Below are 24,336 nucleotides of genomic sequence, written 5' to 3'. Positions count from 1 at the left end.
CGTCCAAGCGACAACAAAAAGCAAAACAATGAAATTTTGCCGTTTCGCTGCTTTTGTGGTTGAATGATTGTCGCGTCAAAAAGATTTCTGGGGCTGGGGGGGGGGATTCGGTTCTGATGTTGTTCTGCCGCCAAAGACGCTAGTTAATTGGAATTTTTAATTATGATTTGTCAATGCAATGGGGAAAAAAAAGGCGAAGCAAAAAGGAAGGCAAAGGAAGGGTAAGCAAAGCAGAGGAAAGGAAAGGAAAGGAAAGGAAGGGAGAACAAAACAGAGCAAATCCCCGGCCCAAGCCACAATATGCCGCATATCCTGGCACGGATGGCACGCATAAAACTAGGCGGCCGAGCCGAGCCGAGCCGAGTCGAGCCCAACCATCATTATGTATATTTTGTTGTTGTTGTTGCTGCTGTTGCTGTTGTTGTTGTTTCATCTGCATCTGTGTTGCATTTTGTAATCATTTTAATTGCCCCAATAATGAGTACTCTCTGCCTGTGTGCCTCCTGCCTGCTGCCAGCAAAGGCTGCCTCTTGGCACCAGTCTCGCTTATGAAAATCATTAAGTTAATTACATTTTTTTGCACGCGCCCAAATGCAACAACACGAGCGGGACAGAAACATAAGCAGAGTGGCAGCGGGCGGAGAGGAGCAAAGGAAAAGAAAAAAAAAAAAAAACACAAAAATTATAATCAGCGCCACACAAAAGCACACGGTGATGCTGCCAGAGTAATGCTCGGGCTCTTTGGATGGGGCATCTGTCTGTGGGTGGCGGCGGTGGCGGTGGAGGCGTGGTCTAGGCGCCTCGAAAATGGGTAAAAAAAAAAAATGCGGAAACGGGATGAGAGAAAATGTTTCTCATAATACTAATTGCATAGTCACAATGTCATTTTCCGAGCGGTGAGCGGTGAGCGGTGTGCGGTGGGGGTAGGGAGAAGGCCGGGAATGAGCTGCCGCGCCAACGAGCCAGCGAGCCACCGAGCCAGGGTTGCCGTCCATGACAGCTGTCTGTCAGTGGAGACGAAAACGAAACGAAACGGAAACGGAATGAAACGAAATGAAATGAGAATGAGGAGGGGGTGGGTTGGATGGATGGGGCGAATGGCTGGAGGAGAAGATGGTGCCAGGCAAATAGGGAGGAGATGAAACTGAATTTATGCTGCAAATGCAGCCAAGCAAGAACAACAACGACCAACGCCAAGGCAAGGACTCAACTCTGAGCGGCACTCGCTGCGGCACGGTTGCATTTCACAAAAGAAAATGAGTTGGAAAAAAAGTAATTAAAACAAAAAACAACAACAACAAGAACAACAAATGCGGCTGCAAAAAAGGAGAGAAGAGAATGTAGAGGGAAGCGGAAAGGAAGCACCGGCAGGGCCAGGACGAAGTCAAGATGCGCTCCCTCAAAATGAGATCAGCATCAGGTATGAATGATTGCCAAATTAATACGCGAAATGCACACAACAAATTAATACAAAAATTAAAATGTAACAGAAAGGAAGCCGCGATCAAAATGGAACGATTGAAATCGAATGAAAGTCAAGAAACGCTTAAAGAAGGAAACTACGATCAAAATGGAACGATTGGAATGAAACAAGGCACAAAGGCAAGCATAAATGCGGAACGCAAATAAAAAACGAACAAAGTCAAACAAAATATAGAATCTTATAGAATTCTGATGCGAAAGCATTTCCCAAAAAGGATATCGAAGGTGAAAATCCAGCACCGGCACCCAGCAAGCAAAGGACCACAGGGGGAGGATCAGGATTGATCAGCGATCGAGCCACGTGCTGCTTCTGTGGCAAGTGTGTGATATGAATACCCAAGCACTGCGTAGGAACGTTGAAAGCTGCCGCTGGAGTCGCTAGAGACCCATCCGGCCATGCGCTGCCCTTCGTTGTCTTATGCTGTGGGGGACGGGGCCCCACCTGTCACTGTCACTGTCATGGGTACGGGTACGGGTACGGGTAGGGTTCCGGGCTAAGGAAAATTAAAATGCATTAACACAACGCAACAATGTGGGCGAATGTTAACATTGAGCGCTAATTTGCCATTGCCATAGGTCTTCGCTGCTGAGCAACTGTGTGGGGGTGGGGGAGGGGGGGCTGCCACACATGTCAGCAGACGTCTGATGACAACAAAGTGGGAATTGCAGCCGTGTCTACGTTGGATGTTTATGGCTGGTGTTTGGTGGAAGAATTAACTGAATATTTCGTAAGGTAAGGAATCTTTCCCTTTGCTGGCCAGCACTCCTCCGGGTCCGGGTGTACGGGTGTCCGTGTAGAAATTACACATTTTCAATTCATTTTGGCAAAATCAATTTTGTAAATTATAATGCACAAAAGAACACAACACAAATAAATTCTATATCTGCATATATAAATCTCTATCGTTTTTTTTTGCTTTTGCTGTTGCTTTTGCTGTTGCTGTTGCATCCTTTTGTTGGCCTTTGGGGTCTCAATGGGAATATACTCGTGGAGCGCCGCAGCGATCCAGGTCGAGCGGTGAGTGGAGAAGGGCCTGCCTGCCTGCGACTGCCTGCCCCATGGATGCCTGGATGCCATAGCTGCATCAATTATATTGATTGCATTTGCATTGCAGCATGCCCGGCTGCATCGGAAAAGTGCAATAATGCAAATGCATTTTGTTGGCAGTTTTGATTTTGATTTGGAATTTGGAATTTGGAATTTTCGATTGAGTGTGCCGATGTGCCGAATTTTATTGGCCAAAACAAAAATTTACTGGCTGCCAAAAATATTTAATTCAATTAGCAACTGAAGTCTGGCTTTCATATTTCTTTTATTCCTCAATTATTCAATCCTTTGGTTTCGTTTTGCTTCGCTACAATGTTGGAATAAAGCGCTTCCGATCCCACAGTCCCTGTCCCACAATCTGTTAACGATTGGAGCAGGGCCGGAACACTTTTTGCCACTAATCTCATGGCAGCTCGGGGAATATGTGCAGAATGCTTGGCGCAACTCCACAATTGTCTAGAAAAATATCTGCAATGCGAGAAAATATCAAAATAAGTTCCGAAATTAGCTTAAGAAGCTGCTCTCTCTCTCTCTCTTCTTAGATTCCTGTAAATCCTTGAGCAACAGGGCAACAGTGTGATCTTGTGGCATCTCCAGGCACATGTCAAAGGGGTACTCCAGCTCTTGTCTTCTGGAGCTCAATGGAGCTCCTCTTTCCCTCATCCAACTTACACCTCCCTTGTATCTGATACGAATAGGGATGCCGTGTTGCCATTTGGATACTTGTAAAATGCCCTAAAAAATTCCATCAAGTGCTGCAGACTCAGGTGGCTGTTAATTCCCGGCTTGAGGTCCATTTCGGATAATATATATTTCCCCTTATTTGGAGACAGACGGAGATCATATTTAGCTGCCATGCAGCGGCGCAATTTATCTTATTTTAATTTCTTTTAGCATAAAAAATATTCGATTTTCTGTCTGTCTGTCTTGCAGATCAGCGGCTCAGGGCTCCAAGCTCCAAACTGCAAGTTCTCCGGGGCTCCAATAAACCAAATATATATGCTTGTTCCCCCCACTCTACTGCCCCCTTTTGTGTCACTCCTTCGCTGCATGTTTACTCTTCTGTCCGGCTGTCTCTAGCTCGTCTCGCAAGTTTTTCGTCAGGAGACAATGAACAGCGACAGAATTTTTCATTGTTTACCGCGAGTTGAGGCCATAAAACTACTATACAAAACAGCCACGCCTACACGACCACCACCTCAAAGCAGCATGAACACACAGCCACCCAGCCAGCCAGCCAGCCAGCCACCCAGCCAACCACCAGTAACCAGGCATCATCAGCACCACATCTCCATTGTTGGGCTTAGCTGTTGCCTACACGATGGGCATTCTGGGCATCGTCTGTTCTCATGTCCCTCGCCCCAATGGAATGGAACTTCGTGCCAGTCGCCTGAAGTGTCTTGCCAGTCGTCTAGTGGGGCATCGGTGGTACAGCTGCTCAGATGGCATGGCATCGGTGAAATGCCTGACGTGTAGGAGCAGCTTAACCCACACACGAGCCCAGCATTTTCCCAGGCAGCAGGCAGGCAGGCAGGCAGGCAGGCAGGCAGTCGGCTCGGAAAATGCAGTCAAGCAAATGCACGCGCCAGCCCCTCCTCAGTGGTGGTGGGGTGGGATAGTGGGAGGTAGGTGGGATGGGAAAGTAAGATGGCTGTGGCAAAAATTAATCAAAACATTGCATAAAGGCAGCAAAAATAATAACAATAACAATGTAGAACGATGTCAGGGAGAAAAAGAAGTCAGCAAGCCAGCCAGCCAGCCAGCCAGCCAGCAAGAGAGAGAGAGAGTGGGAGAGAGTGGGAGAGAGATGTTGGTTGACAGGCGAAAAACCCCACTGCAACACCCCTACCCTACCCTACACTACACCCCTCGTGGCAGCAGCATTGTGATGATGATGATGATGATGCCACTGACACAAAAGCAGCAAACAACTGTCGACAAGGATCTCATTTGTTATACTGATTATGTTGGCGCCTTCCAATGAGAGACAGAGACAAAGCAGCACAGAGGCAGATACAGAGAGCGTGACAGAGAGAGAGAGAGAGAGGGAGGGATAGTGTGGGCTGTGGGCGGAGGAAGGAGGTAGGAGGTAGAATGATTCACAACAAAATCAGAAATAATCCTCCTCCTTCCTTCCTTCCTTTCCTGACTGTCAATTCGAATCTTGAGCGCAAAAACTCGCTGCTCAAAAATGGGTAGCAAATTTGTATCTTTTGCTATGCAAAAATTATGATCTGAAAATGTATATTTTACTCTTCAAATAATAAAATTATGAAAGAGCTGCCACTGGTACTTGTGTGAATGGAAGCCCCGTACTGATTTCCCAATATATTCGCAAAGCCAATAATAAATATTCAGATGATTAACACTCATCGTTTTCTTTGGGTATACGATTTTGGCTGTCTTAAATTAGTATTGAAAAGCCGCAAGAAAACGCTCATAATCCACTCCAGCTCGACCGCTCCATCTCTACTTATTTATTGTCTTTCGTTTGCTCCAAGAACCATCCAGAACTTATGAAAAATATTTTTTTAAATTTATTTATTAAGATATAATAATAATATTTAATATAATATGAAATAATATTACAATTAATTGTATGGAGCGCTAGCATCGGGGACTTCGGCTCTGTATGGGATGAAAAATATAATTGAATAGCTACACACATACATACATGTGCATAAGATATTTCCTCATTTTTCGAACAGTGTATGGGACCAGGCAGGACCTGGCAGCAGGTTGCCTGCTTTTCCTCCTATTCCACCCATCTTGTCATGGGCTTTTGTTTCGTTTCTCTTTATTTTTTGTTTCTTTGCCTAGTTCTGTCTGTGTTTCTGTTGCCTTCTCTCAGAGCTGTTGTTCCTTGAGAAAAATGAAATCATAATATGTAATCAGGATTCGGTCTCTCTCTCTCTCTCTCTCTCTGTATCTGTCTCTCTCTCTGTCTCTGTGGGGGAGTGTGTGTTGTGTGGGAGTAAAAATTCATTGTTCCGGCAACTTTCAATGCAAACTCGAAGCATAATTGATTGGATTGTGCTCAGACCGATGGAAGGATACACAAGGTATATTGGAGATCTGTAGGCACGCCCATTTGGGGAGTGACATCATGCCCAGAGCCAGAGTTACGTAGAAGTTTTTGCAGCCTTTTGCTTTCGCATTGAATTATGGTTATATATTGCGCTTGAAGCCGCTTACAAAACGGTCTCCAATATCTCGTCATTTAAATGCCGTTCAGAACTGGTTAGCCACCTAATGGCCTAATGCCGCATGACAGCATCAAAGTTGATTTTAAATTGGCCCAAAAATATATCCAGAAGATGTGCTAAGCACTGAAGATTGAAATTCCTGTCTATCGATTGGCACTGCACTTAAATCTAATTAGATAATTGATCCGTAAACGATACACAGCCATTCCATACATGGAATACAGCTGGTGTGGCCTCCATATATCATCACATACCATACAATGCCCAATGCTCTGCCTCCACTCCACTCCACTCTGATCAGAAATAAATCAAAATAAAATCACCAAAAATAAAAAAGAAAATAAAAAAATACTCGTGCAAAGAAAAAAAGAATAAAAAGAAATCAAAGACCATTCAGAGGGCCTTGAACTTGAACAACAATTGAAATTGTTGGATTATCAAATCAAAAACAAAACAGCAACAGCAACAGCACAACAACAACAACAACATCAAAACGAACAAACAGAAATCTGAATAACAGAACAAAAGTCAAAAAGCAAAAAGCGAATAAAAAACAAAAACAAAAACCATCATCCGAGAGTGAGAGAGAGAGAGGGTGAGCCAGTGGACAGGGGACAGGGGACAGAGGGACCTGTGGTGGCTGTGGGCAATGTTAGTGCAATTAATTAAAAAGCTAGATTCACACACACACACCACACACACCACACTCACACACACATACACACACACACATACACATACACCCATATGCAATGGCATTACAAAAATAGGGGGAAACGCAGGGGCATGGCACCCCATAACCCCCTGATTTGAGAGAAACAAAGGCCCAAATACCCTTTCCTAATCCGTATGCAAACTCAATTTTTATTATGTTTTTAGTGTTTTTATATGTATATTAAGTATTTATATATTTTATTTACTTAAAATTCTTAAGAACTGATGGGCGTATTCTTCTCATAGAACTACAAAAATACGATTTGTTTTTTTAAAGTTTTAAAGTGAAAGAAACATTAAAAAATGTTAGAAATCTTCAATTTTAGCTTAGCAAAATATATCTTTAGGCTTTTGGCTGTGACTGTACATATCGACACGAATAAAAAAAATTATACGAAAGGTCATATAATATTCTCTTTGTCATCCAAACATTTTTTGGATATTATATCTGCAAATGGCGTGTAAAAGCCAACGAATTAAAAAAAAAAAATATTTCTGGCTTATATATATTGCAAATTCCAGGCTATAAGGCTAAGATATAATCATCTTCAGCCTAATATTTAGTTTTTATCTTATTCCATAGATATCTTAAAAAACTAAGGAGCGAATCAGACACTCGTTCGTAAGCGTAATTTAATCGGTTATCCTTTCGATGCTGCAATCAGACATACCCTCACCACAGTGTATGCAAATAAAATACCACATGTGTGTAAAAAAAAGAGGAGGAAAACTTTGCACAAATTAAAAAAAGAAAACAAAAAAACAACAACAGCAACAAGAATGGTCGACTCAACATTCGATTCTCTTTTTCTTTTGCACTCTTTGCAGAGTCTCTCGCTTTCTCTTTCGCTCCATCCATCCATCCCTTTTGCTCTTGCACTTGTGCTTTTACAGTTGTTCTTGCATTGGTTGTTTTGATACCCTGCAAGCGGCGCGAGACATGGGTATATTGAAGGAGAGCTAAGCACTGGCACAAGTATCGTTTCAGAGACAATGGGACTAGGTCCCATCGTATAGAATTAATTATTAAATTAAATATTAAATTAAATTAAATATTAAATTAATTATTAAATTAAATATTAGCAGAGCAGTAGAAAAGTGCAACCAAGGGAGTGCCACTTGCTGTGAAAATCCTTACGGGGTGTGCCCATAGTCTGCCATATATGTATATTCCCCTGTAGGCCAGGCCATGCGATTGCCGGACTTGTTTTCTGATTGAATTGAAAACATTTTATGCATTTGATTTAATCAAAAGAAAAACAGAATGCGAAGGCCCATTGCAGCAGGCAGCCAGAAAGCAGAAATCAGAAAGCAGAAAGCAAGCACATAGATAGAATGCTGCGGTGCGGTGCGGGAATAGGCATGGATACGGGGTACGGGCGGGGTACGGGGTTCAGGTTCAACCAGCAAAATGCTGGGCCTGCCCATGGTAGCCCATGGTGGTGGTGGTGGCGCGGCAGTCATGTCATTCAAATGAAATGCAAAATGGCATTCATTCATGCAATTTGCATTGTTTGACGGTTCCCGGGGACACAAACCAACCGACCGCCGACCGCCGACCATCGACAGACCTACAATGTGCGAGTATGTACTCGTACTCGTACTCGTATATGTGCCTCATTCACTTACTTCCACTTCCACTTCCACTTCCGATCCGTTCCGATCCGATCCAGCCCGCACCCCCCACTGGCTAAACGTTTCGTTGGGCCACCTGTGCCCACCAAACAGTCATGTGGAGGAGGAGTGGGAGGAGGAGTAGGAGTAGGAGTGGGAGTAGGGGAGCTGTCACTGACTCTGTATGATGTGAATAAATAGAATAGAAACAGAAAACACTCTTCAGCGATTTGTAGATACTTAATTTGTGATTCTATTCCGAATACCCATCTCCAAAGTTCAATTTATAATCCGTTCCCTGCATGATATGTCCTCGGATTCCTCGAATATCTTTGATTCTGCGGGTTGAGTGAAGTGTGTCCTCTCTCTCCCCACCCCCTGCTGGCACAATGTTAATTAACTTTTGCCCCAAGTTGGAAATTTCCACACATACTCGCACCACTCGTATGCTACAGTCCAGTGCCCAGTCCTTTTCGCTCCTCCTGAGGTCAGCGGCCCAAACAGTTGAAACTTTTTTTTTTTGTTATTTGCGCATTTCCCTGGCGCATTTTCCCTGCTTTGCCACTGCCACTGCATCTGCCACTGCTCCTGTTCCTGTCCCTGCTCCTGTCCCTGTCCCTGTTTTTGTGTGTGTTTTGTGTAATTCATTTGCCGTTTTGCTTGTAATTTGTTACAGTTTTTTAATCTTGCATTGTTCTAAGCAGCAGCAGCAGCAGCAGCAGCAGATCCTTCAGTCCATGCCCGTCAGACGGAAGCTTGAATGAAGGACACCCGGACAGGGACACGGCGACTGACTGACGGACGTGACCAGCGGGCAAGGCAAGGCAAGGGCACTGCAGAGCAGTGCAGATGCAGATGCAGATGCAGATGTAATCAACATCATAATCATTGGCGACGGCCAGGCCAGCATTTTGCTGGCATCCCCCACACACATTTGCATCCTCATTGTCCGGAAGCGACAGGAGGAGCCGTCGCTGCTTGCCTGCCTCATCATGATGTTGCCACTTCTGCTGGCATATGCCCTGCCCCTGCCCCTGCCCTGCTCCGCCGCCATAGTGATGCCCGGGACCTGTCCGAGTTGGGCAAAACTCATTTGGTTCGCATGTGTGTGAATCGCAGTCGATGGAGCCTAGCGATGGGTGCGTGAATCGGAAGGTTTATGGCGCATATAGCACCTGTGATTCCAAAGTGCTTGGATACACATATATATTCCAGATAAACGGAGTCTTTGGCTCGGGTATCTTAATGTCAGCCTCGAATGCTAGGGCCTAGCTTTGACAGATTGTTTCGCGTTTACGTGTGAATGGCAATTGTGAGATCTCAGCTGGAAACTATCGTGTTATCGTGTTATCGTGTGTGGGTGTACTTTGTACAGTCATCTCAAATCCATATGGCACGACATGACACGTCCTCCCGCCTCCTTCCTTATATGTAATTTTTTTTTTCTTTTTTAATTATTATAATTTTACACACACACACTCCAAGAGAGAGGGAGAGCAGAGTGAGGAGAGTGAGGGAGTGCACATGGGCAACAACAATGGACGAAGGCGGCGCTATCGCATAATTCATTTGAAAGGCGCACAAAAGGCGCGCATGGAAATGGAATTGAAATTCATACACCAACAGAAGAGAACCCCACACCACATCCCCCCCACTCACAAACAATAATATATATTAATAAAAACGCAAAAAAAAAAAAAAAAAGAGCGTGAGAGGGTTGGGTGAGTGAGAGAACTATAGAGTTGGGATGTGTGAATGCCGGAATACAATAAAATAAAAATAATAATCATCCAAAGCCCAACCACAGATGAACAACGGACGAACGAGTACATTCCACAATTGTTTTTACTCTTATGAGTAATTTTTGTGTTTGCCCTCCCTCCACTTGTTTCGATACGGTTATGATATAGTAGTCTATGTATACGGATGTACGGAAATGGTGAGTGGTGAGTGGTACCGGTATAGGTACCTGAGGCCTTGCTTGCTTCGTCTTAGCGTCGAAGGAAAACTCCAACGTGCTGCCAAAGAACTCCAGTTATCCGGACCAATGCCCCCATACAAAAAATCATAGCAATCGCAGCTCTAAATGTTTATTTACTGTCTCCAGAGGAGAGCTGTTTTCTTCCCTGACACTGCGCTGGGGTCCTGTTGGATGTTAACTTCCTTCTTGCAGGCCATAAAGTACGGCAGTGGAGGCAACCCTGGGTTACGAGCTCAGAAATATCATCCAGGATCCTGTGGAAGAATCATTGCATTCTCGCATGGTTCTGCAGCTGGCAAGCTATGACGGAACCTACCAGCAATCAGTCCCCACATCTCTGTACTGTGGTTGGACACCTCTGCCTCCGAATGCAGCCCCTTGCAGGTTCCTCGAACGCCATTGCACTGCAAAGAAACGACAATATGTAAGCAGGCGGCCACACTTTTTGTGGCCTGCTGTCATACTTTATGTGCAACTTGCAGCCAGGGAGCGCAGCATCGAGCAGGACCACCAACGCATTGTCACGGAGGATAAGAGCCATCCTCCTCCTCCTCCTCCTCCACTTCGATCTTCGATCTGCGAACTACTGTAGAGGAAAGCTGCTGCCGACACGGCCACCGATCCGGCCACCCGGTGGAATGCAACGTACGACCACTTGGCCGCAGTGGCAGTGGCACGCTGCACTTGCGTCGCGGCAATCTTCAAATTTTGGTCATTAAAACTAACACATAATAAAACTTGGGAAATTAACCAATTTTGGGAAGAAAAACGAACTGAACTGAACGCGCGGCGAAAGTAAACTGAACTGAAACATTTTCCACTGAGGCTCCCAAACAATTAAATGTCAAAAATGAATTTCATGGCCTGCCCTCCTGATAATTATAATTATCGATACATCGGGGCGTTACGTCAGCAAAGGATGTTCCTTTAGGCTGTCAACACTATAAATTTCGGCAATGGATTAACGACTTGCAATGGCTAATTGTCAGCTGCTTTCACTAAAACAACTTGATTTGACCTGTTTATTATATATGTTAGATATTTATTAGGTACGAGTATGTTTGTATATGCATGGTTAAGAAATGAGTTATATTATTTTATTGCGGACTTGTTTTCTTGGCACTGCAACATGGCAATACGCAAAAAATTCCCAAAGCAATAGACAACTTAAAGTTAAGCCCAATACGTATAACAAAAGTACAACACCTCCTAGTAGTCTTTAAACAACTCTTTTTATCCATTAAAAACTCACACAAAAAACGAAACAATCCAATACGGCCTCTTCTCAGAAAAATTCCATTTGCTACGACCCGCTCTCTGCAATGAAATCCCCCGTATGCCCAACTACAGCCCACTAACAAGAAACCTTATCACTTAACATTATCCGAGAAATAGTTCTGATTTCGGTACCCCGACACATGGGTATCAGATCATGCTGCCAAACACAACTACAAATTACCTCTCATTACACAACACCAAAGATATACATATGTACATATGTGCGTATGTAGTATCTCAGGATCTTACCTCAATAAAAACAAACAACAAACTAATTGAAAAAACCTCCAAGCTGCTAGCGAGAAATCAACAGCACGCAAACAAATAATACTGAACGTAATCCGCCAGGGCCGACAACACGGAACTAACAACTGCCTTTTACTTGGACAACAATTTAAACAGCTGTTGTCCTGTCTGCAAGAAACCAGATTGAACACATTCTAAAATACTGTAATACAGATTTACACATAACAGAGCCTTCCATCCAGACTTCCGACTGGGGATTGGGGATCAAAATGGATTTTATGAGACTCGTACAAGTTGTAGACTCTAAGCTCTTCAATGGATCTTCGTAAATGGAGTTTACTAATTGCAAATTGCTGATTGTCAGCTGTTTCAACTGAACCAAGTTTATTTTCTTTGTGTAATTAATTATGTACTCATTTCTCAGCCACGCAGCCACAATGTTGTCGGCCATTTTGTATGAATATAGGATTTAAATTACTTTAAATATAAATTGATATGGGTATATCTTATGCCCGGCCTATACGAATGTTCGATCTGCAGGCTTGTACCACGTTTCGGTTCGCCTTCTTTTCTTTTCTCTTTTATTTTATTTTATCGTGTCGCCTCTACCCCTGCCCTGCCACTATTTCCGTATTCATGCCTGACACACAGGATGGGCTGGTGGGGGGGGAGAGTGCGAGTGGCTATCAGCCCTCCCTCGCTGCTGCTCTTTCTCACTCTCGCTTGGCTGGAGGAACTCTCTTTCACCCAGTGACCGCGACGCTTTTGTGCAGGGTGTATCCAAACAGGGTGAGACATTTGCTAATATAAGCGCTAATCGAGTGGCATATTTTCTCTATCACTCCCTTCCGTGTACCACCCACTAGACCACAAGTGAAGGAATGCAACATGTGTTGGGGTGAAGGCCGCACCCTGACAACCATACACCATGCATCAGTCCGCGCGTGTGTGTGTGTGTGCTGCTGCTGCTGCTGTTGCTGCCGCTAATTCTGCCGATAAGCCCGGCTTTGCAGCATTTTTAATTCAGTTTTCAGTCAGCACTCAGTTCGGCGCCCATTTGCATGTGTGCAGCCCAGCCCAGCCCCCCCTTAGTGTGTTGTCGCTGCAGCAAGTGAAATTTCACCTAGTTTTTTGTTCCTTTTTTTTTCCCCGTTCCGTTCCGTTCAGTGTTATTTTTTTTGTTGTATTTCTTTTTTGGCTGCCGCTATCTTGCTTTGGCGCATATAGCATATAAAAAGAGCAGCATAGCCGGGCTGTACAGTTAGAAAGGAAGATGCGGTTCAGCGGCCACAACCGTTATCACTGCTCGACGCCGACGGCGACAGTGACGCTGGCGGTCTGCATTTGCCTAGCCCTTGGCGCAGGGCTGACGCAGGCCAACGACAGCGCCGAGGCAATCGGCAGCGGCAGCGGAAGCGGCAGCAGCAGCAGGTGTGTTTCCACTTCCCTCCATATCCCCAAAAACCCAACGAAAGTGCACTCTAAAATCTAAATTCAGCCCAAATTTCGCCCAAAGTGAAATTGGCAACAAGGTCTTGAAGCAAAAGTGGTTTTTCCAGACAGCTTTCCCAGCTTTTCTCTTGTGCAAAAGTGAAGATCTTCTGAAGATCGCATCCTAGAAATGAAAGCGAAAATGTTTGCGCGTTAGCTGCAAATAAAAGAAAAATTAACGAATATTTACAAATGGATGAAAGTTAAATTTAAATCAATTAAAATTAAATTTTGTGGTTTTTTTCTTCAGTTTTTGTTTGTTGCGATTTAAAGTGAAAATAATATGGGGAGGCTCTCTCTATAGAAACAAAACAACTCTCTTAGTGAAAACCTACAAACCCAAACGGAGCCAATGCTACAAGTGGAGACTTAAAGGTTTATTATAGAATTATGTTATAACTCATTCAATTTAATGAAGAGAGAAAATTCAGAACTGATAAAAAGTCACCCGAGGCTTGGGCAATGGGGAAACAATTCCTGCTTGAACGAACTTAAATTCAAGATAAATAAAACTGTATTTCCCTTAAGCTGAGAGATAACTGAAAAGATCCCCTTATGGGTGGCACTATCACGAAGTTAATAACGAATCGCAGAACCCCCTCTCATAAGTAATTTAAATATTACAAACCAAACTAATAGAAATTAAAGAACTTTAAATGCGAAAAATATGTACATATGTATGTCAAAAAATTGTTCCATATCTTGGGGCGTTTCATACATACATATATAATGCGTAGCTCCTCTGCAATCTTTGTGGGTCTTTCGAGTGGAACGGAACTCCCTGGACGCAGCGTTTGATAAGCTTATCGAATGGTCTTCCGACCGAGCGTCGACAACAGTCATTCGCTTTCATACGAGTATTTGAATATTTCAGAAAATGGCTGTGCAGCCAAACGACGGACATCTGTACGTCCGAGGATGAGCTGGTGGATAATGTGCCGTATCTGGAGGAGCGATTCGAGAGCCAAAGGGACTGCCGGCTGTCGTGCGGCAAGTATGGCTCCATTTGGCCCATGCCGACGGGCGAGGAGTGCAGCCTGTCGCACGAGCGGGTGCACTTTGATCCGTGGAAGGTGCGCTTCCATGTGGTGGCACCCAGCGACGTGACCACGCAGTTTTTGCGCGAAACGAACCGCCTGTTTGTGAGCAATCTGCTCAAGGAGTGCACCCGCAACTGCACATTGGCCAGCAGCAAGCAGATCCTGGTGCGGGCGACTGTCGGCAGCAACAGCCTTGTGCTCGACTGGCGGACGGACGAGAGCTACTCGATGGTGCTGCGCACCACGGAGACGGCCACCTTTGTGGACATCCAGGCGGGTACAGTGTACGGGGCGAGGCACAGCTTCGAGACGCTCAGCAACCTGGTGACGGGCAGTGTGACGAACGGCCTGCTCCTGGTTAGCGCCGCCCGCATCTCCGATCGGCCCGCCTACCCGCATCGCGGCGTACTGCTGGACACCTCGCGCAACTTCATACCGCTGCGGTATCTGCGGAGCACCCTCGACGCCATGGCCGCCTCCAAGATGAATGTCCTCCACTGGCATGTGGTGGACACGCACAGCTTCCCGCTGGAGATCACCCGTGTGCCGGAGATGCAGCGCTACGGCGCCTACTCCCCCGCCCAGACCTACTCCCGCACGGACGCCGTCAATCTGGTGAAGTACGCCCGCCTGCGGGGCATCCGCATCCTCATTGAGATCGATGGACCGTCGCATGCGGGCAACGGCTGGCAGTGGGGGCCGGCGGCAGGGCTGGGCAACATGTCCGTGTGCCTGAATCAGTCGCCCTGGCGACGCTTCTGTGTGCAGCCGCCGTGCGGCCAGCTGAACCCCATGAACGATCACATGTACGCGGTGCTGAAGGAGATCCTCGAGGATGTGGCCGAGGTGGGGGCACCGGAGGAGACCGTGCACATGGGCGGCGACGAGGTCTTCCTGCCCTGCTGGAACAACACGGAGGAGATCGTGACCAAGATGCGGGCCCAGGGCTACGATCGCAGCGAGCAGAGCTTCCTCCGGCTGTGGTCGCAGTTCCATCAGCGGAATCTCAATGCCTGGGACGACATCAACGAGCGCATGTATCCCAGCATCAAGGAGCCCAAGCCGGTGATCATCTGGTCCAGCCACCTCACAGTTCCGAAATACATTGAGACCTACCTGCCCAAGGAGCGGTTCATCATCCAGACGTGGGTCGAGTCCCAGGACCCCCTCAACCGGGAGCTGCTGCAGCGCGGCTACCGCCTGATTGTTTCCACCAAGAACGCCTGGTATCTGGACCACGGCTTCTGGGGCAGCACCAGCTACTACAACTGGCGCACCGTCTACGGCAGCGGCATGCCGATGGGCAATCACAGCGCGCAGGTCCTCGGCGGCGAGGCGTGCATGTGGAGCGAATATGTCGATCACAACTCCTTGGGTGAGTGCATGCCAACCCCCCACTCCGCTCCCTTTTGAGAGAGACTTTCATATATTCCGATCCTTTGCAGAGTCCCGCATCTGGCCACGAGCTGGTGCGGCTGCCGAACGCCTCTGGTCGAATCCAAAGTCTTCGGCCGCGGTGGCCCAGCGTCGCTTCTATCGCTATCGTGAGCGGCTCCTGGCACGTGGCATCCATGCGGACGCCGTCATTCCACGCTGGTGTGTCCTCCACGAGGGCAAGTGTCTCTAGACTCTAGATCGTTATAGAGAGAGCGAACAGCACTGTGTATATACATATGTTCTCAGTCTACTATCAGTTATGTTATCTCCATCGTTTATTATCCATACACAACAACAAAAATCCATTCTTATCCAACAAGAATCAACGTTTCTGATTGATCGTTTGAGGGGGAATCAAAATACCTGATGTTGGATGCATTAGATATCATTTTGCATACCTTCTTGCTGCTTTCACGCGTAATGCGGTGTTGCCCCTCGGTTGGTATTCTCATATTTAATCATTCTCAATTGAATCAAACGTTTTTCATATCCATTGTATCTAGAAACTTCTGCAGAGCACATCTTTGCATTGCCTTGGGGATCTTCTGTATTGGATTTGTGGCTATATATTTCTAGATTTTGGCTGCAGTTCTTAATAGCTAATCGTGCTGAATGCTGAACCGTTTGGCGCTGGCAATCCCACGAATAATTGACCGTATAAGGGATTATCCTAAGAGATTATTGTCGCATTGTCCAGAACAGTATTAACCACAATCTTGATCAATCGAGAGACGAAGAGACTCCTCCACAATACACGACTTCTAGACGCAACTACAGTACAGTCCATCTAAGAGGGAGACTCTATTTCGTGCAGAAAAAAAATTACATTATATTAGATATAGATTATACGATATAGGTTATAGGTTATATGCGATATGATGTGGGATATAGAATACATAGCCAACAATACAGGATGGGGGATAATACACTGGACAGCATATATATCCTCCACGGCCTTTGATCTTTCTGGTGCATCTTAAAATCGAAAGGGGAGAGAGTGTCGCGTGTCGCGTGCCGCGTGACGCGCTCCGCTCTACTTGATGTAGTTCTGGTCGATGGCATGCTTGAAGATGTCGGCCAGACGCTGCTGCTTGGCGGGCTCCTCGAAGGGCGTAATGTTCCAGATGTCGGTGAGAATGGCATTCTCCTTGATGGCATCCAGATCGGCGACCTCCTCGTCCTCCATCATGGTCATGGGCAGCGATTCAATGCCCATGCCGCAGCCGAAGCGACCAAATTGGACGAGCTCCTCCTTGAGCGAGTCCCAGGAGATGATCGACTCGGCATCGCCGCCCAGATCGGTGATCAGGTCCTGGGCACTGTCCAGATAGGCACGCAGCAGCTCGTCGTAGTGCTGCTCGCGCAGCTCCTGGCTGGTGCACGAGTAGATGAAGAAGCTCAGGTCGAGGGCCAGCGAGGAGCAGCGCGCCAGCTGGAAATCGATGATGATAATGCTCAGCGGCTCGCCCTCACTGCCGTAGTTGGTGAGAAAGTTTGGTGTCCAGCAATCGCCGTGCCCGAACACGCTCAGCTTCGAGCGCGTGGACACGAGGTCGATCAGGTCGTCGAAGAGCGACGGCTGCAGGAAGTTGCTGCCAATCGTCTCGTACTTGGTGTTGGGATAGGTCTTGGCAATGGCATCCTTGGCCACGTTCTCGGCCAGGCCCAAAAATCCGGTGTACCACTCGCGTGTGTGCTCCCCGTAGTAGGTCTCCTCCAGGGACGAGGCAGCCTTCTCGAAGTTCTCCGAGTCCAAGGCATTGAAGGCGAGGGCAACACCATGGTAGCGGCCCAGAGTGCGCATCGTCAGCAGGGCATCCTCCAGGGCAATGTAGTCCTGTCTGCAAGAGAACGTTTAAGCCAGGGTAAGGGCAGGGCAAAGGCGGGGGAAAGGCAGCCCCGCTGGAATGGATGCCACTCACCGAACAGGGGCCTTAAAGCCGCGTGGTCCGACATCCTCCAGGACAATAAAGTCGTTGATGCCATCGCACAACGAGGAATAGCACTTGGCGTACTCCACAAAGGGGTTATTCGGCTTGGGCTCCCTGGCGTCCTGGAAGGCCTCAATGGCCGGAATGACCTTCGTGTAGAAGTGGATCTCGTTTCGAAAGAAGATCACCGACCGGAACAGACGACGCCTGTGGAGATTGTCCGGCATAGCCTTGACAACGGTATTCACCTCCAGCTCCTCCTCCTTGCCATCGGGCCCCTCCTTGACGCCAAAGATAGTGATGCGAAAGACGCGGCTCAAGTAGGCATCGCCCTTCTTGCCGCTGGGCCCGAACTTGTACGAGGTGTGCTTGGTGCCGCCCGCCGCCTGGATGATCTCGTCCAGCGTCGCCTCCGTAAACTTTTCGGAAATGTCCGACAATTTGGGTGTTGAGCTCATCTTGCCGGTTGATGGGTTAGTGTGGCCTCTTGGCGATCTCTATCAGCTATTTGTAGCAAACAATCTGCTCTGAAATGAGATAATTTTCAATTGATAAGCGGACAGCACTTGACGTTCAGCGTTAATCAGTGAACAACATTTGCGGCGACTTCTGCCTGGGAATCTTTGGGACACGTCAGTAAGTCCCCAATTACCAGTTGCTGCTGCTGCTGCTGCTGCTGCTGCTGCCGCTGAATGCGCCTCTGCCTCAGTCACAGTAGGCGCTGGCGTAGCGTCGGCGCGGCCTCAACTTACCGGCTTTTTATTGAGTGCTTCTGCTCTGTCGCGCGCTCCTTTTTTGTTTGTTATTTGGAGTATTTTTCCCGAGATTGCTCGCCCTTTTTACCGCAATAACAGACGACGCGCAAAGTGCTTCTGTCGATTGTTTGGGCGCGCGGCTTCCTTTTAAATTGAGAGCAGAGCAATATTTGTTACGGTTGAATGGCCAGCAGAGACACGCACGCACACTCCCACGTAATTTTGGTTGATGTGTGCAACTGACAAGTGTCTGGAATTGAGATGCGATTCGTTAGCTAAATGGCAGAGTTAGCCTCTAGCTATTTAAAGCTAGTTGCATTGCTGTGGGACTGCATAGACTGCTGAAAAGTTGCAGTATTCTATATGTGATTTTATAAATGTACTTTTTGCTGCTTTGCTTTTGCAGCTATTCAAATTAATCACCATACTAATATGCTTTAATTTTTTTTTCAGATATAATTAGTCAGCTATTTCTAGTTAAAGTTACACTCTATGCAAAATGAACTCATCTTCTATAGGCTATATTTATTGTTTAGTTTAGTTAATCATGTTACCACCTCTTTTCTAGCTGTTTTCTTAGCTGTGAACGCAATTTCTACTGCGCATCACTGAGGCACACGCCTCACAGCTGACAGCTCTGATGGGTCGAGTGTTGGTGAACGTGACTCGTCACGTCAAACGCAGTGCTGCACATCGTAAGCAGATTGCACGTGTGCCTTTAAATTTGTTTTCATTTTCATATAAATTTAATCATGACTGCCGTTGAGCCCGGAACGAAAAAGAAGCGCATTTCCAAGAAAAACAAATCCGCCTGGCGCAAGACAGACATACAAGATGTAGAGCAATTCCTCGAGGATCAGCGCCAGGAGGAGCGCGTTGGGTGAGTTTTGGCAAACCGAATCTTAAAGTTGTATCAACTTTATCCATGGCACGTTGCCTGCTGCACGCACAGCACGTTCACAGAAAAGCAGGATGAGGATCTCTTCGTGGTGGACTCCTCGCCACTGAAGGCAAAGCCCAGCACTGTGCTGAGCATCAAGCAGAAGAGAAAACTGAATGCCAAGAAGCCGATGCGCACATTCCAGCCCATGGAGAACACATCCAAAGTGCAGGATCCCATTGTCAAGCGGTAGGTGGTGCGCCTTTGTAGTACTGATCCACCCGAATGCGAATGCCTGTGCGTTTATTTTCCAGCAATCATGTGAAGCAAAAGAAGAATGGACGCAATATCGAGTTGGAGGTGTGCAATCCCACCAAGCCACGCCATCGACAGGCCAACAGCGATCGGGGCCAGTATTATGTGAAGATGGAGCAGCGCCTGGCCGACAAGAAGAACAAGAAGACCAACTTTGACACTGACATTTGGCAGGACGTAGACTTCCGTGACAAGATACCCGGCCTGAAGGACGAAAAGGGGTGGATCAGTCGCGATCTAGCCCTCCACATAGCCGGCAATGTGGGCAAAAAGCTGGTCAAGACACACGCCAGCATGCACCACAAGACGATCAAGGGCAAGAAGTTTGTCGCTCCACATCCGGGCATGAGCTACAATCCAACGCTGAATGCGCACAAGGAGCTGCTGTCGCAGGTCGTGGAGCGCGAGGAGGGCATCATCCAGAAGGAGAAGCATCTGAAGCGCGTCACCACCAGCATGTTTAGCAAGGTCACACCCGAGCAGCGCGACGAGCGTCTCCTGATGGAGATGAGCGCAGGCATGGACGAAGATGAGAAGGAGAAAGGGGAATCCGAGCAGGAGGAGGAACCCCAAGAGGGGGATTCCTCGGATAAGGCGTATCGCACCATCAATGCCGCCGTGGAGAGAGACGCCAAGAAGAGCAAACAGGCGCGCCGCAAGGAGCTCAAGCAGAAGGAGCTGCAGCGCAAAACGGAGCTCAAAAAGAAGCTCAAGCAACAGACGGCCGATTTGATCCGGTAAGGCACTCCCCCCGTCCCCCCCTATCCTTTAGCTTTATCTGTTACTCAATTTGGTGTCTCCTCTTGAAGCATCAAATCGATTCGCCATGAACTGGATGACGAGGCCGAGGACCTAAACGACCTGAAGAAGCGTCGCAAGCAGCGGGCGGAGAAAAAGAAATTCGAGCCGAAGCGCCTGGGGCGGCACAAGTTCGAGGAGCCCGATTTGGATGTGAATATGCCCGAGGATCTGGCCGGTAATTTGCGCAACGTGAAACCTGAGAGCAATCTGCTGAAGGATCGCTTCCATCTGCTGCAGAAGAACAACATGCTGCCCACAACGGTGGCCGTCACCCGCAAGAAGGCCAAGGTGAAGCGCTTCGAGCGCAACTCGCACAAGGATGTGGGCACCAGCTACCAGGATCTGGCCGATCGTCGCCGCGCAGCCGCCAAGGCGGCCAAACAAAACAAGGATACCATTAAAATTTAAGGCCTTCCAACTTTGATTAGATATATTCGGTTGTTTTTTTTTTAACAAAACTAAAAAAAAAACAAAATTAAAATGAAAAAATGTAATTTAATTTTTACAAAAATTAAAATCCTCCTTCTAGATCAGGGACTTGCCCAGACTGCGTTTCTTTTTCGGATTGCTCTTCTTTTTCTTCTTGGCCTGCGGTCCATCCAGCTCCCGATCCTCTGGCTGCTCGATGGGACCGCTTCTCAGGTGTCCACTGCAAAAAGAGAGAGATGCAAGAGGTGGTTGGCCATCATTGAAAGGCGGATGGGAGGGCAATGCTGCTGCGTGCGCCCACCTACCTCTTGACGGAGATGAGACCACTGTTGTCGCCGCTGGTGGGGCCACTGCCGTTCGTTTGCAGCGCCTTGGACCAGTCCTCGTCGGTGCCCTTGATTAGGAACTCGTCCAGCTGTTCGGCCTTGAGCCGCTTCAGCTCCTTGCGCTGCTGCTTGCTCAGCTTCTGGGCGGTCTGGTCCAGCTCCTGGTCGAGCGAGAGGCTGATGGGCTGTAGGTCCTCGCCGCGCGGCAGATCAGCCTCCTGCAGCATGCCACCCTCGATGTGCTGCTCGATGATCGAGCGGAAGCACTGATTGCACTTCTTCATGGCATCAAAGAACTTTGCCAGCAGCTGATTGCCCGGCATATTTAGCTCCTGCCCGAGCATGTCCACCGTCTTGCCCTGCACGCCCAGGGCCAGCAGGATGCCCTGCTGCACCAGGTCCAGCTGCAGGGACTCGAACCGCCCCTGGAAGTACAGCTGGGCGATGTCTGTGAGCAGGTCGAGAATCAGACGAAACTCGGACTGCTGGCGGGCGTAGCTCTCGAGTCGCTTCAGGTCGTGCGGCAAAAAGAACACGTCCAGTGTGTGCTTGTCCAGGGGCTTGCTGCCAGACTCCGACGCCGACTTGTTCTTGAGCAGCGCCAGGCAGAGTTTCGTCTCAAACTCGCGGAACGTCTTGCCCATCAGCTTGAGGACACGCCGCCTAAAGTCCTGATAGTACAGCCCCAGCCAGGGTGTCGTTCCGGGCGTGTGCAGCATAATGCAGCTGTGCTCGGCGGTCAGTTCGTTGGCCTTCTGGCTGAGGTACACGGGCACAAAGCCGGCGCTCTTCCAGAACTTTAGCAGCTCCGGCGTCAGGCCGTACGAGGTGCCAATGTAGTCGACCGGCTCCGGTGTGCGCTCATGCAGGCGCTGCAGGAGTGTGGGAATGTTTTTCCTCGGCCTGATTTGCTCCTTCAGGAGACTTAGCTGCTCCTCCTCCACCTCCTCAATGCCTACGGGGGGTATGCGAAATGTTAGCGCGGGAGATTCGTTTGGGGATCTTGTAATGCTCACCATTTTGGCCACTAGCTTTGGAGGCTGTGGGTCCATCCAGGTCGAGGTTTGTGTGCCTTCCGGCGTAATAGTCCTTGAGCAGCTGAATGGCTCGCTTGCCATAGCCCATCCGCTGGTAATTGGGATGCGTGGCCACGCGCACAATGCGAACGCCGCCGAGCTTGGGAAAGTCCACATCGCCATACTGTTCGGCAATGTTCCAGGGTATGAGGTCGCCGGCGGCCTTCTTGCCGCGGCCCAACGATTCGCTGATGCTCTTCGAGGAGATCTGCCCCTCCAGCGACACCTGGATGACGACTAGAATTTCGGGCAGCTGATCGAGACGCTGCACGGGACCCAGCAGGCAGAATAGATGATGCGCGGGTGCGTCGCTCATCATCTGCAGGTCATTGGGGGTGTTCTTGTAGTGGGAGGACACGTAGATGGAGACGAGGCGATGCAGGAAGGACTCGGCGGCCTTGTGGTAGGAGAAGAGGGCGTCGCGATCAATGTAGTACAGCTCACAGGCATCGGGCGTGGGGCAGCCGGAGCTGATGAACGGCACCGTGCTGGCATCCAGGCAGAGCAGATTGATTAGCCAGCGCTCAATGTCGTCGTTCTCCTGGTAGCGAATCGATTCATCCAGCTTGAGCGGCGGCCGGGCATTGTTCTCCTTCTGCAGTTGCGATATGAGCTTCAGGCTGAGGGAGCGTCCGGTGCCCTCGTAGCCATTGATGGTGCTGGCCATGAACACCAGATAGGGGCCGATCATCTTCTTAACCAGCGGCAGCGGAATGGCCGCCGCCTCGTCGATCAGCAGCAGATCGGCGGCATTCAGCAGATGCGTATCGCTGGGCGCTATATACTGGATTGTCTGTCGGCTGCTGCGCGTGATATTGATCCGGATGATGGCCTTCTTGTAGTCGGCATTGGTCGACCGGATTATGGTGTAGTCCGCGTGCTCCTGATACTCCAGCGCATCGAAGCCCTTCAGCACAAACTCGAACAGCGTGATCAGATTCTCGGGATGCGGCGAGGTCACGTAGACATTCACATAGCCAAAGGCCACGGCTGCGGCTATCGAGAGGCCCAGCGCGGCCGATTTGCCACGTCCACGTGCCGCTGTCAGGGACATGGGCGGCTTCAGCTGCTTGTCCACCAGCGCCTCAATGAACTGGGCCACGGCATTGGCCTGGTCGTAGGTCTTGCAGAGGTTAACCAAGGCGCCAGCCGGCTGCACATTCAGCAGGCTCTCCTTCAGCTCCCTCAGGCTGCTCTCGTTCTCGGAGCGACCCGCACCTGCAGGCTATGCAAAAAAAAGCAGGGAAATGATTAAACAATTGATTGAAACTAATCCCAATCGGTGCTTACATTCACTGGCTCCACGTTGATGGTCTTTGAGCTGAGCGGCAGCACGGTCAGGTCATCGTTGACCACAAGGCAGCGCTTGCAGTCGGCCAGCGACAGAATGAGGCGCTCGTTGAAGCGACAGGTGACTGTCTGGTGGGCCTCGGTGCGGAATCGTTTGTGCACATCCATGCTCATCGTGTAGAGCTGCTTCAGCGACTGGAGGGTCTTCAGCAGCAGTATGATTAGGCCGCCGCCCTCGACCGTTTCCACGGTGCGTGCCAGCAGGTTCGGCGTCAGAGCCTCAAAGTCCTGCAGCACGCACACGCCATAGGTGCGACCCAGTACCGCATGTGTCTCCGAATAGTAGCGGCCATGGATGGTGGTGGCCACGCGGAAGGAATCGAACAGATCCGCCTCGTTCACGTCCACCTTGCCCACGGCAATCTTTTTGGCTCGCTTTTTGCCATGGCTGTGGGGAAGGAAGGGAATTTACATGAATGTTGGGTGGGCACTTGACACTGATTCCCCACTCACTTGGATATGGCCTCGTCTTTGTTCTTGTAGCACCACAGCACTGTGGGGCGCGCCTTCACCGTGGACTTGGTGAGAATGTCGTAGAGTATGGGCACTTGGTCGCGCGCCTTGTCCCCGATGATGATGAACATGGTCCGATGGCCCAGCTTGACGCCATTCTCGATCATCACGCGTATGCGATTGTCAATTTTCTTCTTGACCATTTTGGCTTCTAGCGCTGTTCTGTCAACTGTGTCTTGTACTAGGCTTCTAAAATCTAATAAATAAACGAATTAACTGCGAACGAAAGCCGCAGAAGTTCAAAATGCACGTGTGCGCTCTACTCTCGATGCGCATCTCTATGCGCGATAGTTGTTACTCTTCACAAAGTATTCCCAGTGACAGTTATTGTATTTGTTTATGTTTTTCGGTGCCGTGTGCACGGCATCAGCTATCCGAACCAGTTGTGATGGCTTGAAAACATAGTTTATAGGTAATTGGAAT

General features: G+C 48.5%; 4 protein-coding genes and 1 long non-coding RNA gene across 6 annotated transcripts; 2 read left to right on the top strand and 3 right to left on the bottom strand.

Moving 5' to 3' along the window:
- Positions 1-10,254: 10,254 nt before the first annotated feature.
- Positions 10,255-10,547, bottom strand: LOC111067100. Its single transcript, XR_002607119.2, has 3 exons — positions 10,510-10,547; positions 10,362-10,449; positions 10,255-10,299 (listed from the first exon to the last, which is right to left on the bottom strand). It is a non-coding gene; the product is annotated as an uncharacterized LOC111067100 (long non-coding RNA).
- Positions 10,548-12,601: 2,054 nt separating this feature from the next.
- Positions 12,602-15,891, top strand: LOC111067096 (chitooligosaccharidolytic beta-N-acetylglucosaminidase). The gene is made up of 3 exons (XM_022356134.2): positions 12,602-13,000; positions 13,935-15,475; positions 15,546-15,891. Exons 1-3 carry the CDS (start codon positions 12,843-12,845, stop codon positions 15,725-15,727), a joined length of 1,881 nt encoding a protein of 626 aa, XP_022211826.2. The 5' UTR covers positions 12,602-12,842; the 3' UTR covers positions 15,728-15,891.
- Positions 15,892-16,546: 655 nt separating this feature from the next.
- On the bottom strand, positions 16,547-18,454 carry LOC111067098. 2 transcript variants are annotated; one of them, XM_022356136.2, is made up of 3 exons: positions 18,221-18,454; positions 17,460-17,995; positions 16,547-17,378 (listed from the first exon to the last, which is right to left on the bottom strand). In XM_022356136.2, exons 2-3 carry the CDS (start codon positions 17,924-17,926, stop codon positions 16,571-16,573), a joined length of 1,275 nt encoding a protein of 424 aa, XP_022211828.1. In that variant the 5' UTR covers positions 17,927-17,995; positions 18,221-18,454; the 3' UTR covers positions 16,547-16,570. The 2 variants fall into 2 exon arrangements, with proteins under 2 accessions (XP_022211828.1, XP_022211829.1); XM_022356137.2 differs by having other exon boundaries at positions 17,460-17,990.
- Positions 18,455-18,899: 445 nt separating this feature from the next.
- Positions 18,900-20,676, top strand: LOC111067097 (ribosome biogenesis protein NOP53). Its single transcript, XM_022356135.2, has 4 exons — positions 18,900-19,103; positions 19,176-19,352; positions 19,418-20,155; positions 20,228-20,676. Exons 1-4 carry the CDS (start codon positions 18,976-18,978, stop codon positions 20,625-20,627), a joined length of 1,443 nt encoding a protein of 480 aa, XP_022211827.1. The 5' UTR covers positions 18,900-18,975; the 3' UTR covers positions 20,628-20,676.
- A 21-nt stretch (positions 20,677-20,697) lies between these two features.
- LOC111067095 (RNA cytidine acetyltransferase) lies at positions 20,698-24,195 on the bottom strand. The gene is made up of 5 exons (XM_022356132.2): positions 23,854-24,195; positions 23,341-23,788; positions 21,991-23,275; positions 20,954-21,929; positions 20,698-20,868 (listed from the first exon to the last, which is right to left on the bottom strand). The coding sequence occupies exons 1-5, from the start codon at positions 24,054-24,056 to the stop codon at positions 20,745-20,747; spliced, it is 3,036 nt and encodes a 1,011-aa protein (XP_022211824.2). The 5' UTR covers positions 24,057-24,195; the 3' UTR covers positions 20,698-20,744.
- Positions 24,196-24,336: the final 141 nt, after the last annotated feature.

The sequence above is a fragment of the Drosophila obscura genome, unplaced genomic scaffold (genome assembly GCF_018151105.1).
Source record: "Drosophila obscura isolate BZ-5 IFL unplaced genomic scaffold, ASM1815110v1 contig_73, whole genome shotgun sequence".
NCBI lineage: Eukaryota > Metazoa > Arthropoda > Insecta > Diptera > Drosophilidae > Drosophila > Drosophila obscura.
The sequence above is the reverse complement of the archived record's forward strand: the minus strand, read 5'-3'. Positions and strand labels throughout refer to the sequence as shown.

Bases quoted from the DNA above. Each gene is read 5' to 3' on its own strand.
- LOC111067096 (XM_022356134.2), top strand. From the start codon at position 12,843: ATGCGGTTCAGCGGCCACAACCGTTATCACTGCTCGACGCCGACGGCG. The intron at 13,001-13,934 runs GTGTGTTTCCAC...TGAATATTTCAG, and splicing joins GGAAGCGGCAGCAGCAGCAG to AAAATGGCTGTGCAGCCAAA. The intron at 15,476-15,545 runs GTGAGTGCATGC...GATCCTTTGCAG, and splicing joins TGTCGATCACAACTCCTTGG to AGTCCCGCATCTGGCCACGA.
- LOC111067098 (XM_022356136.2), bottom strand. From the start codon at position 17,926: ATGAGCTCAACACCCAAATTGTCGGACATTTCCGAAAAGTTTACGGAG. The intron at 17,379-17,459 runs GTGAGTGGCATC...GTTCTCTTGCAG, and splicing joins GGCTTTAAGGCCCCTGTTCG to ACAGGACTACATTGCCCTGG.
- LOC111067097 (XM_022356135.2), top strand. From the start codon at position 18,976: ATGACTGCCGTTGAGCCCGGAACGAAAAAGAAGCGCATTTCCAAGAAA. The intron at 19,104-19,175 runs GTGAGTTTTGGC...CTGCACGCACAG, and splicing joins CGCCAGGAGGAGCGCGTTGG to CACGTTCACAGAAAAGCAGG. The intron at 19,353-19,417 runs GTAGGTGGTGCG...TTTATTTTCCAG, and splicing joins CAGGATCCCATTGTCAAGCG to CAATCATGTGAAGCAAAAGA.
- LOC111067095 (XM_022356132.2), bottom strand. From the start codon at position 24,056: ATGGTCAAGAAGAAAATTGACAATCGCATACGCGTGATGATCGAGAAT. The intron at 23,276-23,340 runs GTAAGCACCGAT...TTTTTTGCATAG, and splicing joins TCAACGTGGAGCCAGTGAAT to CCTGCAGGTGCGGGTCGCTC. The intron at 20,869-20,953 runs GTAGGTGGGCGC...CTCTTTTTGCAG, and splicing joins GGTCTCATCTCCGTCAAGAG to TGGACACCTGAGAAGCGGTC.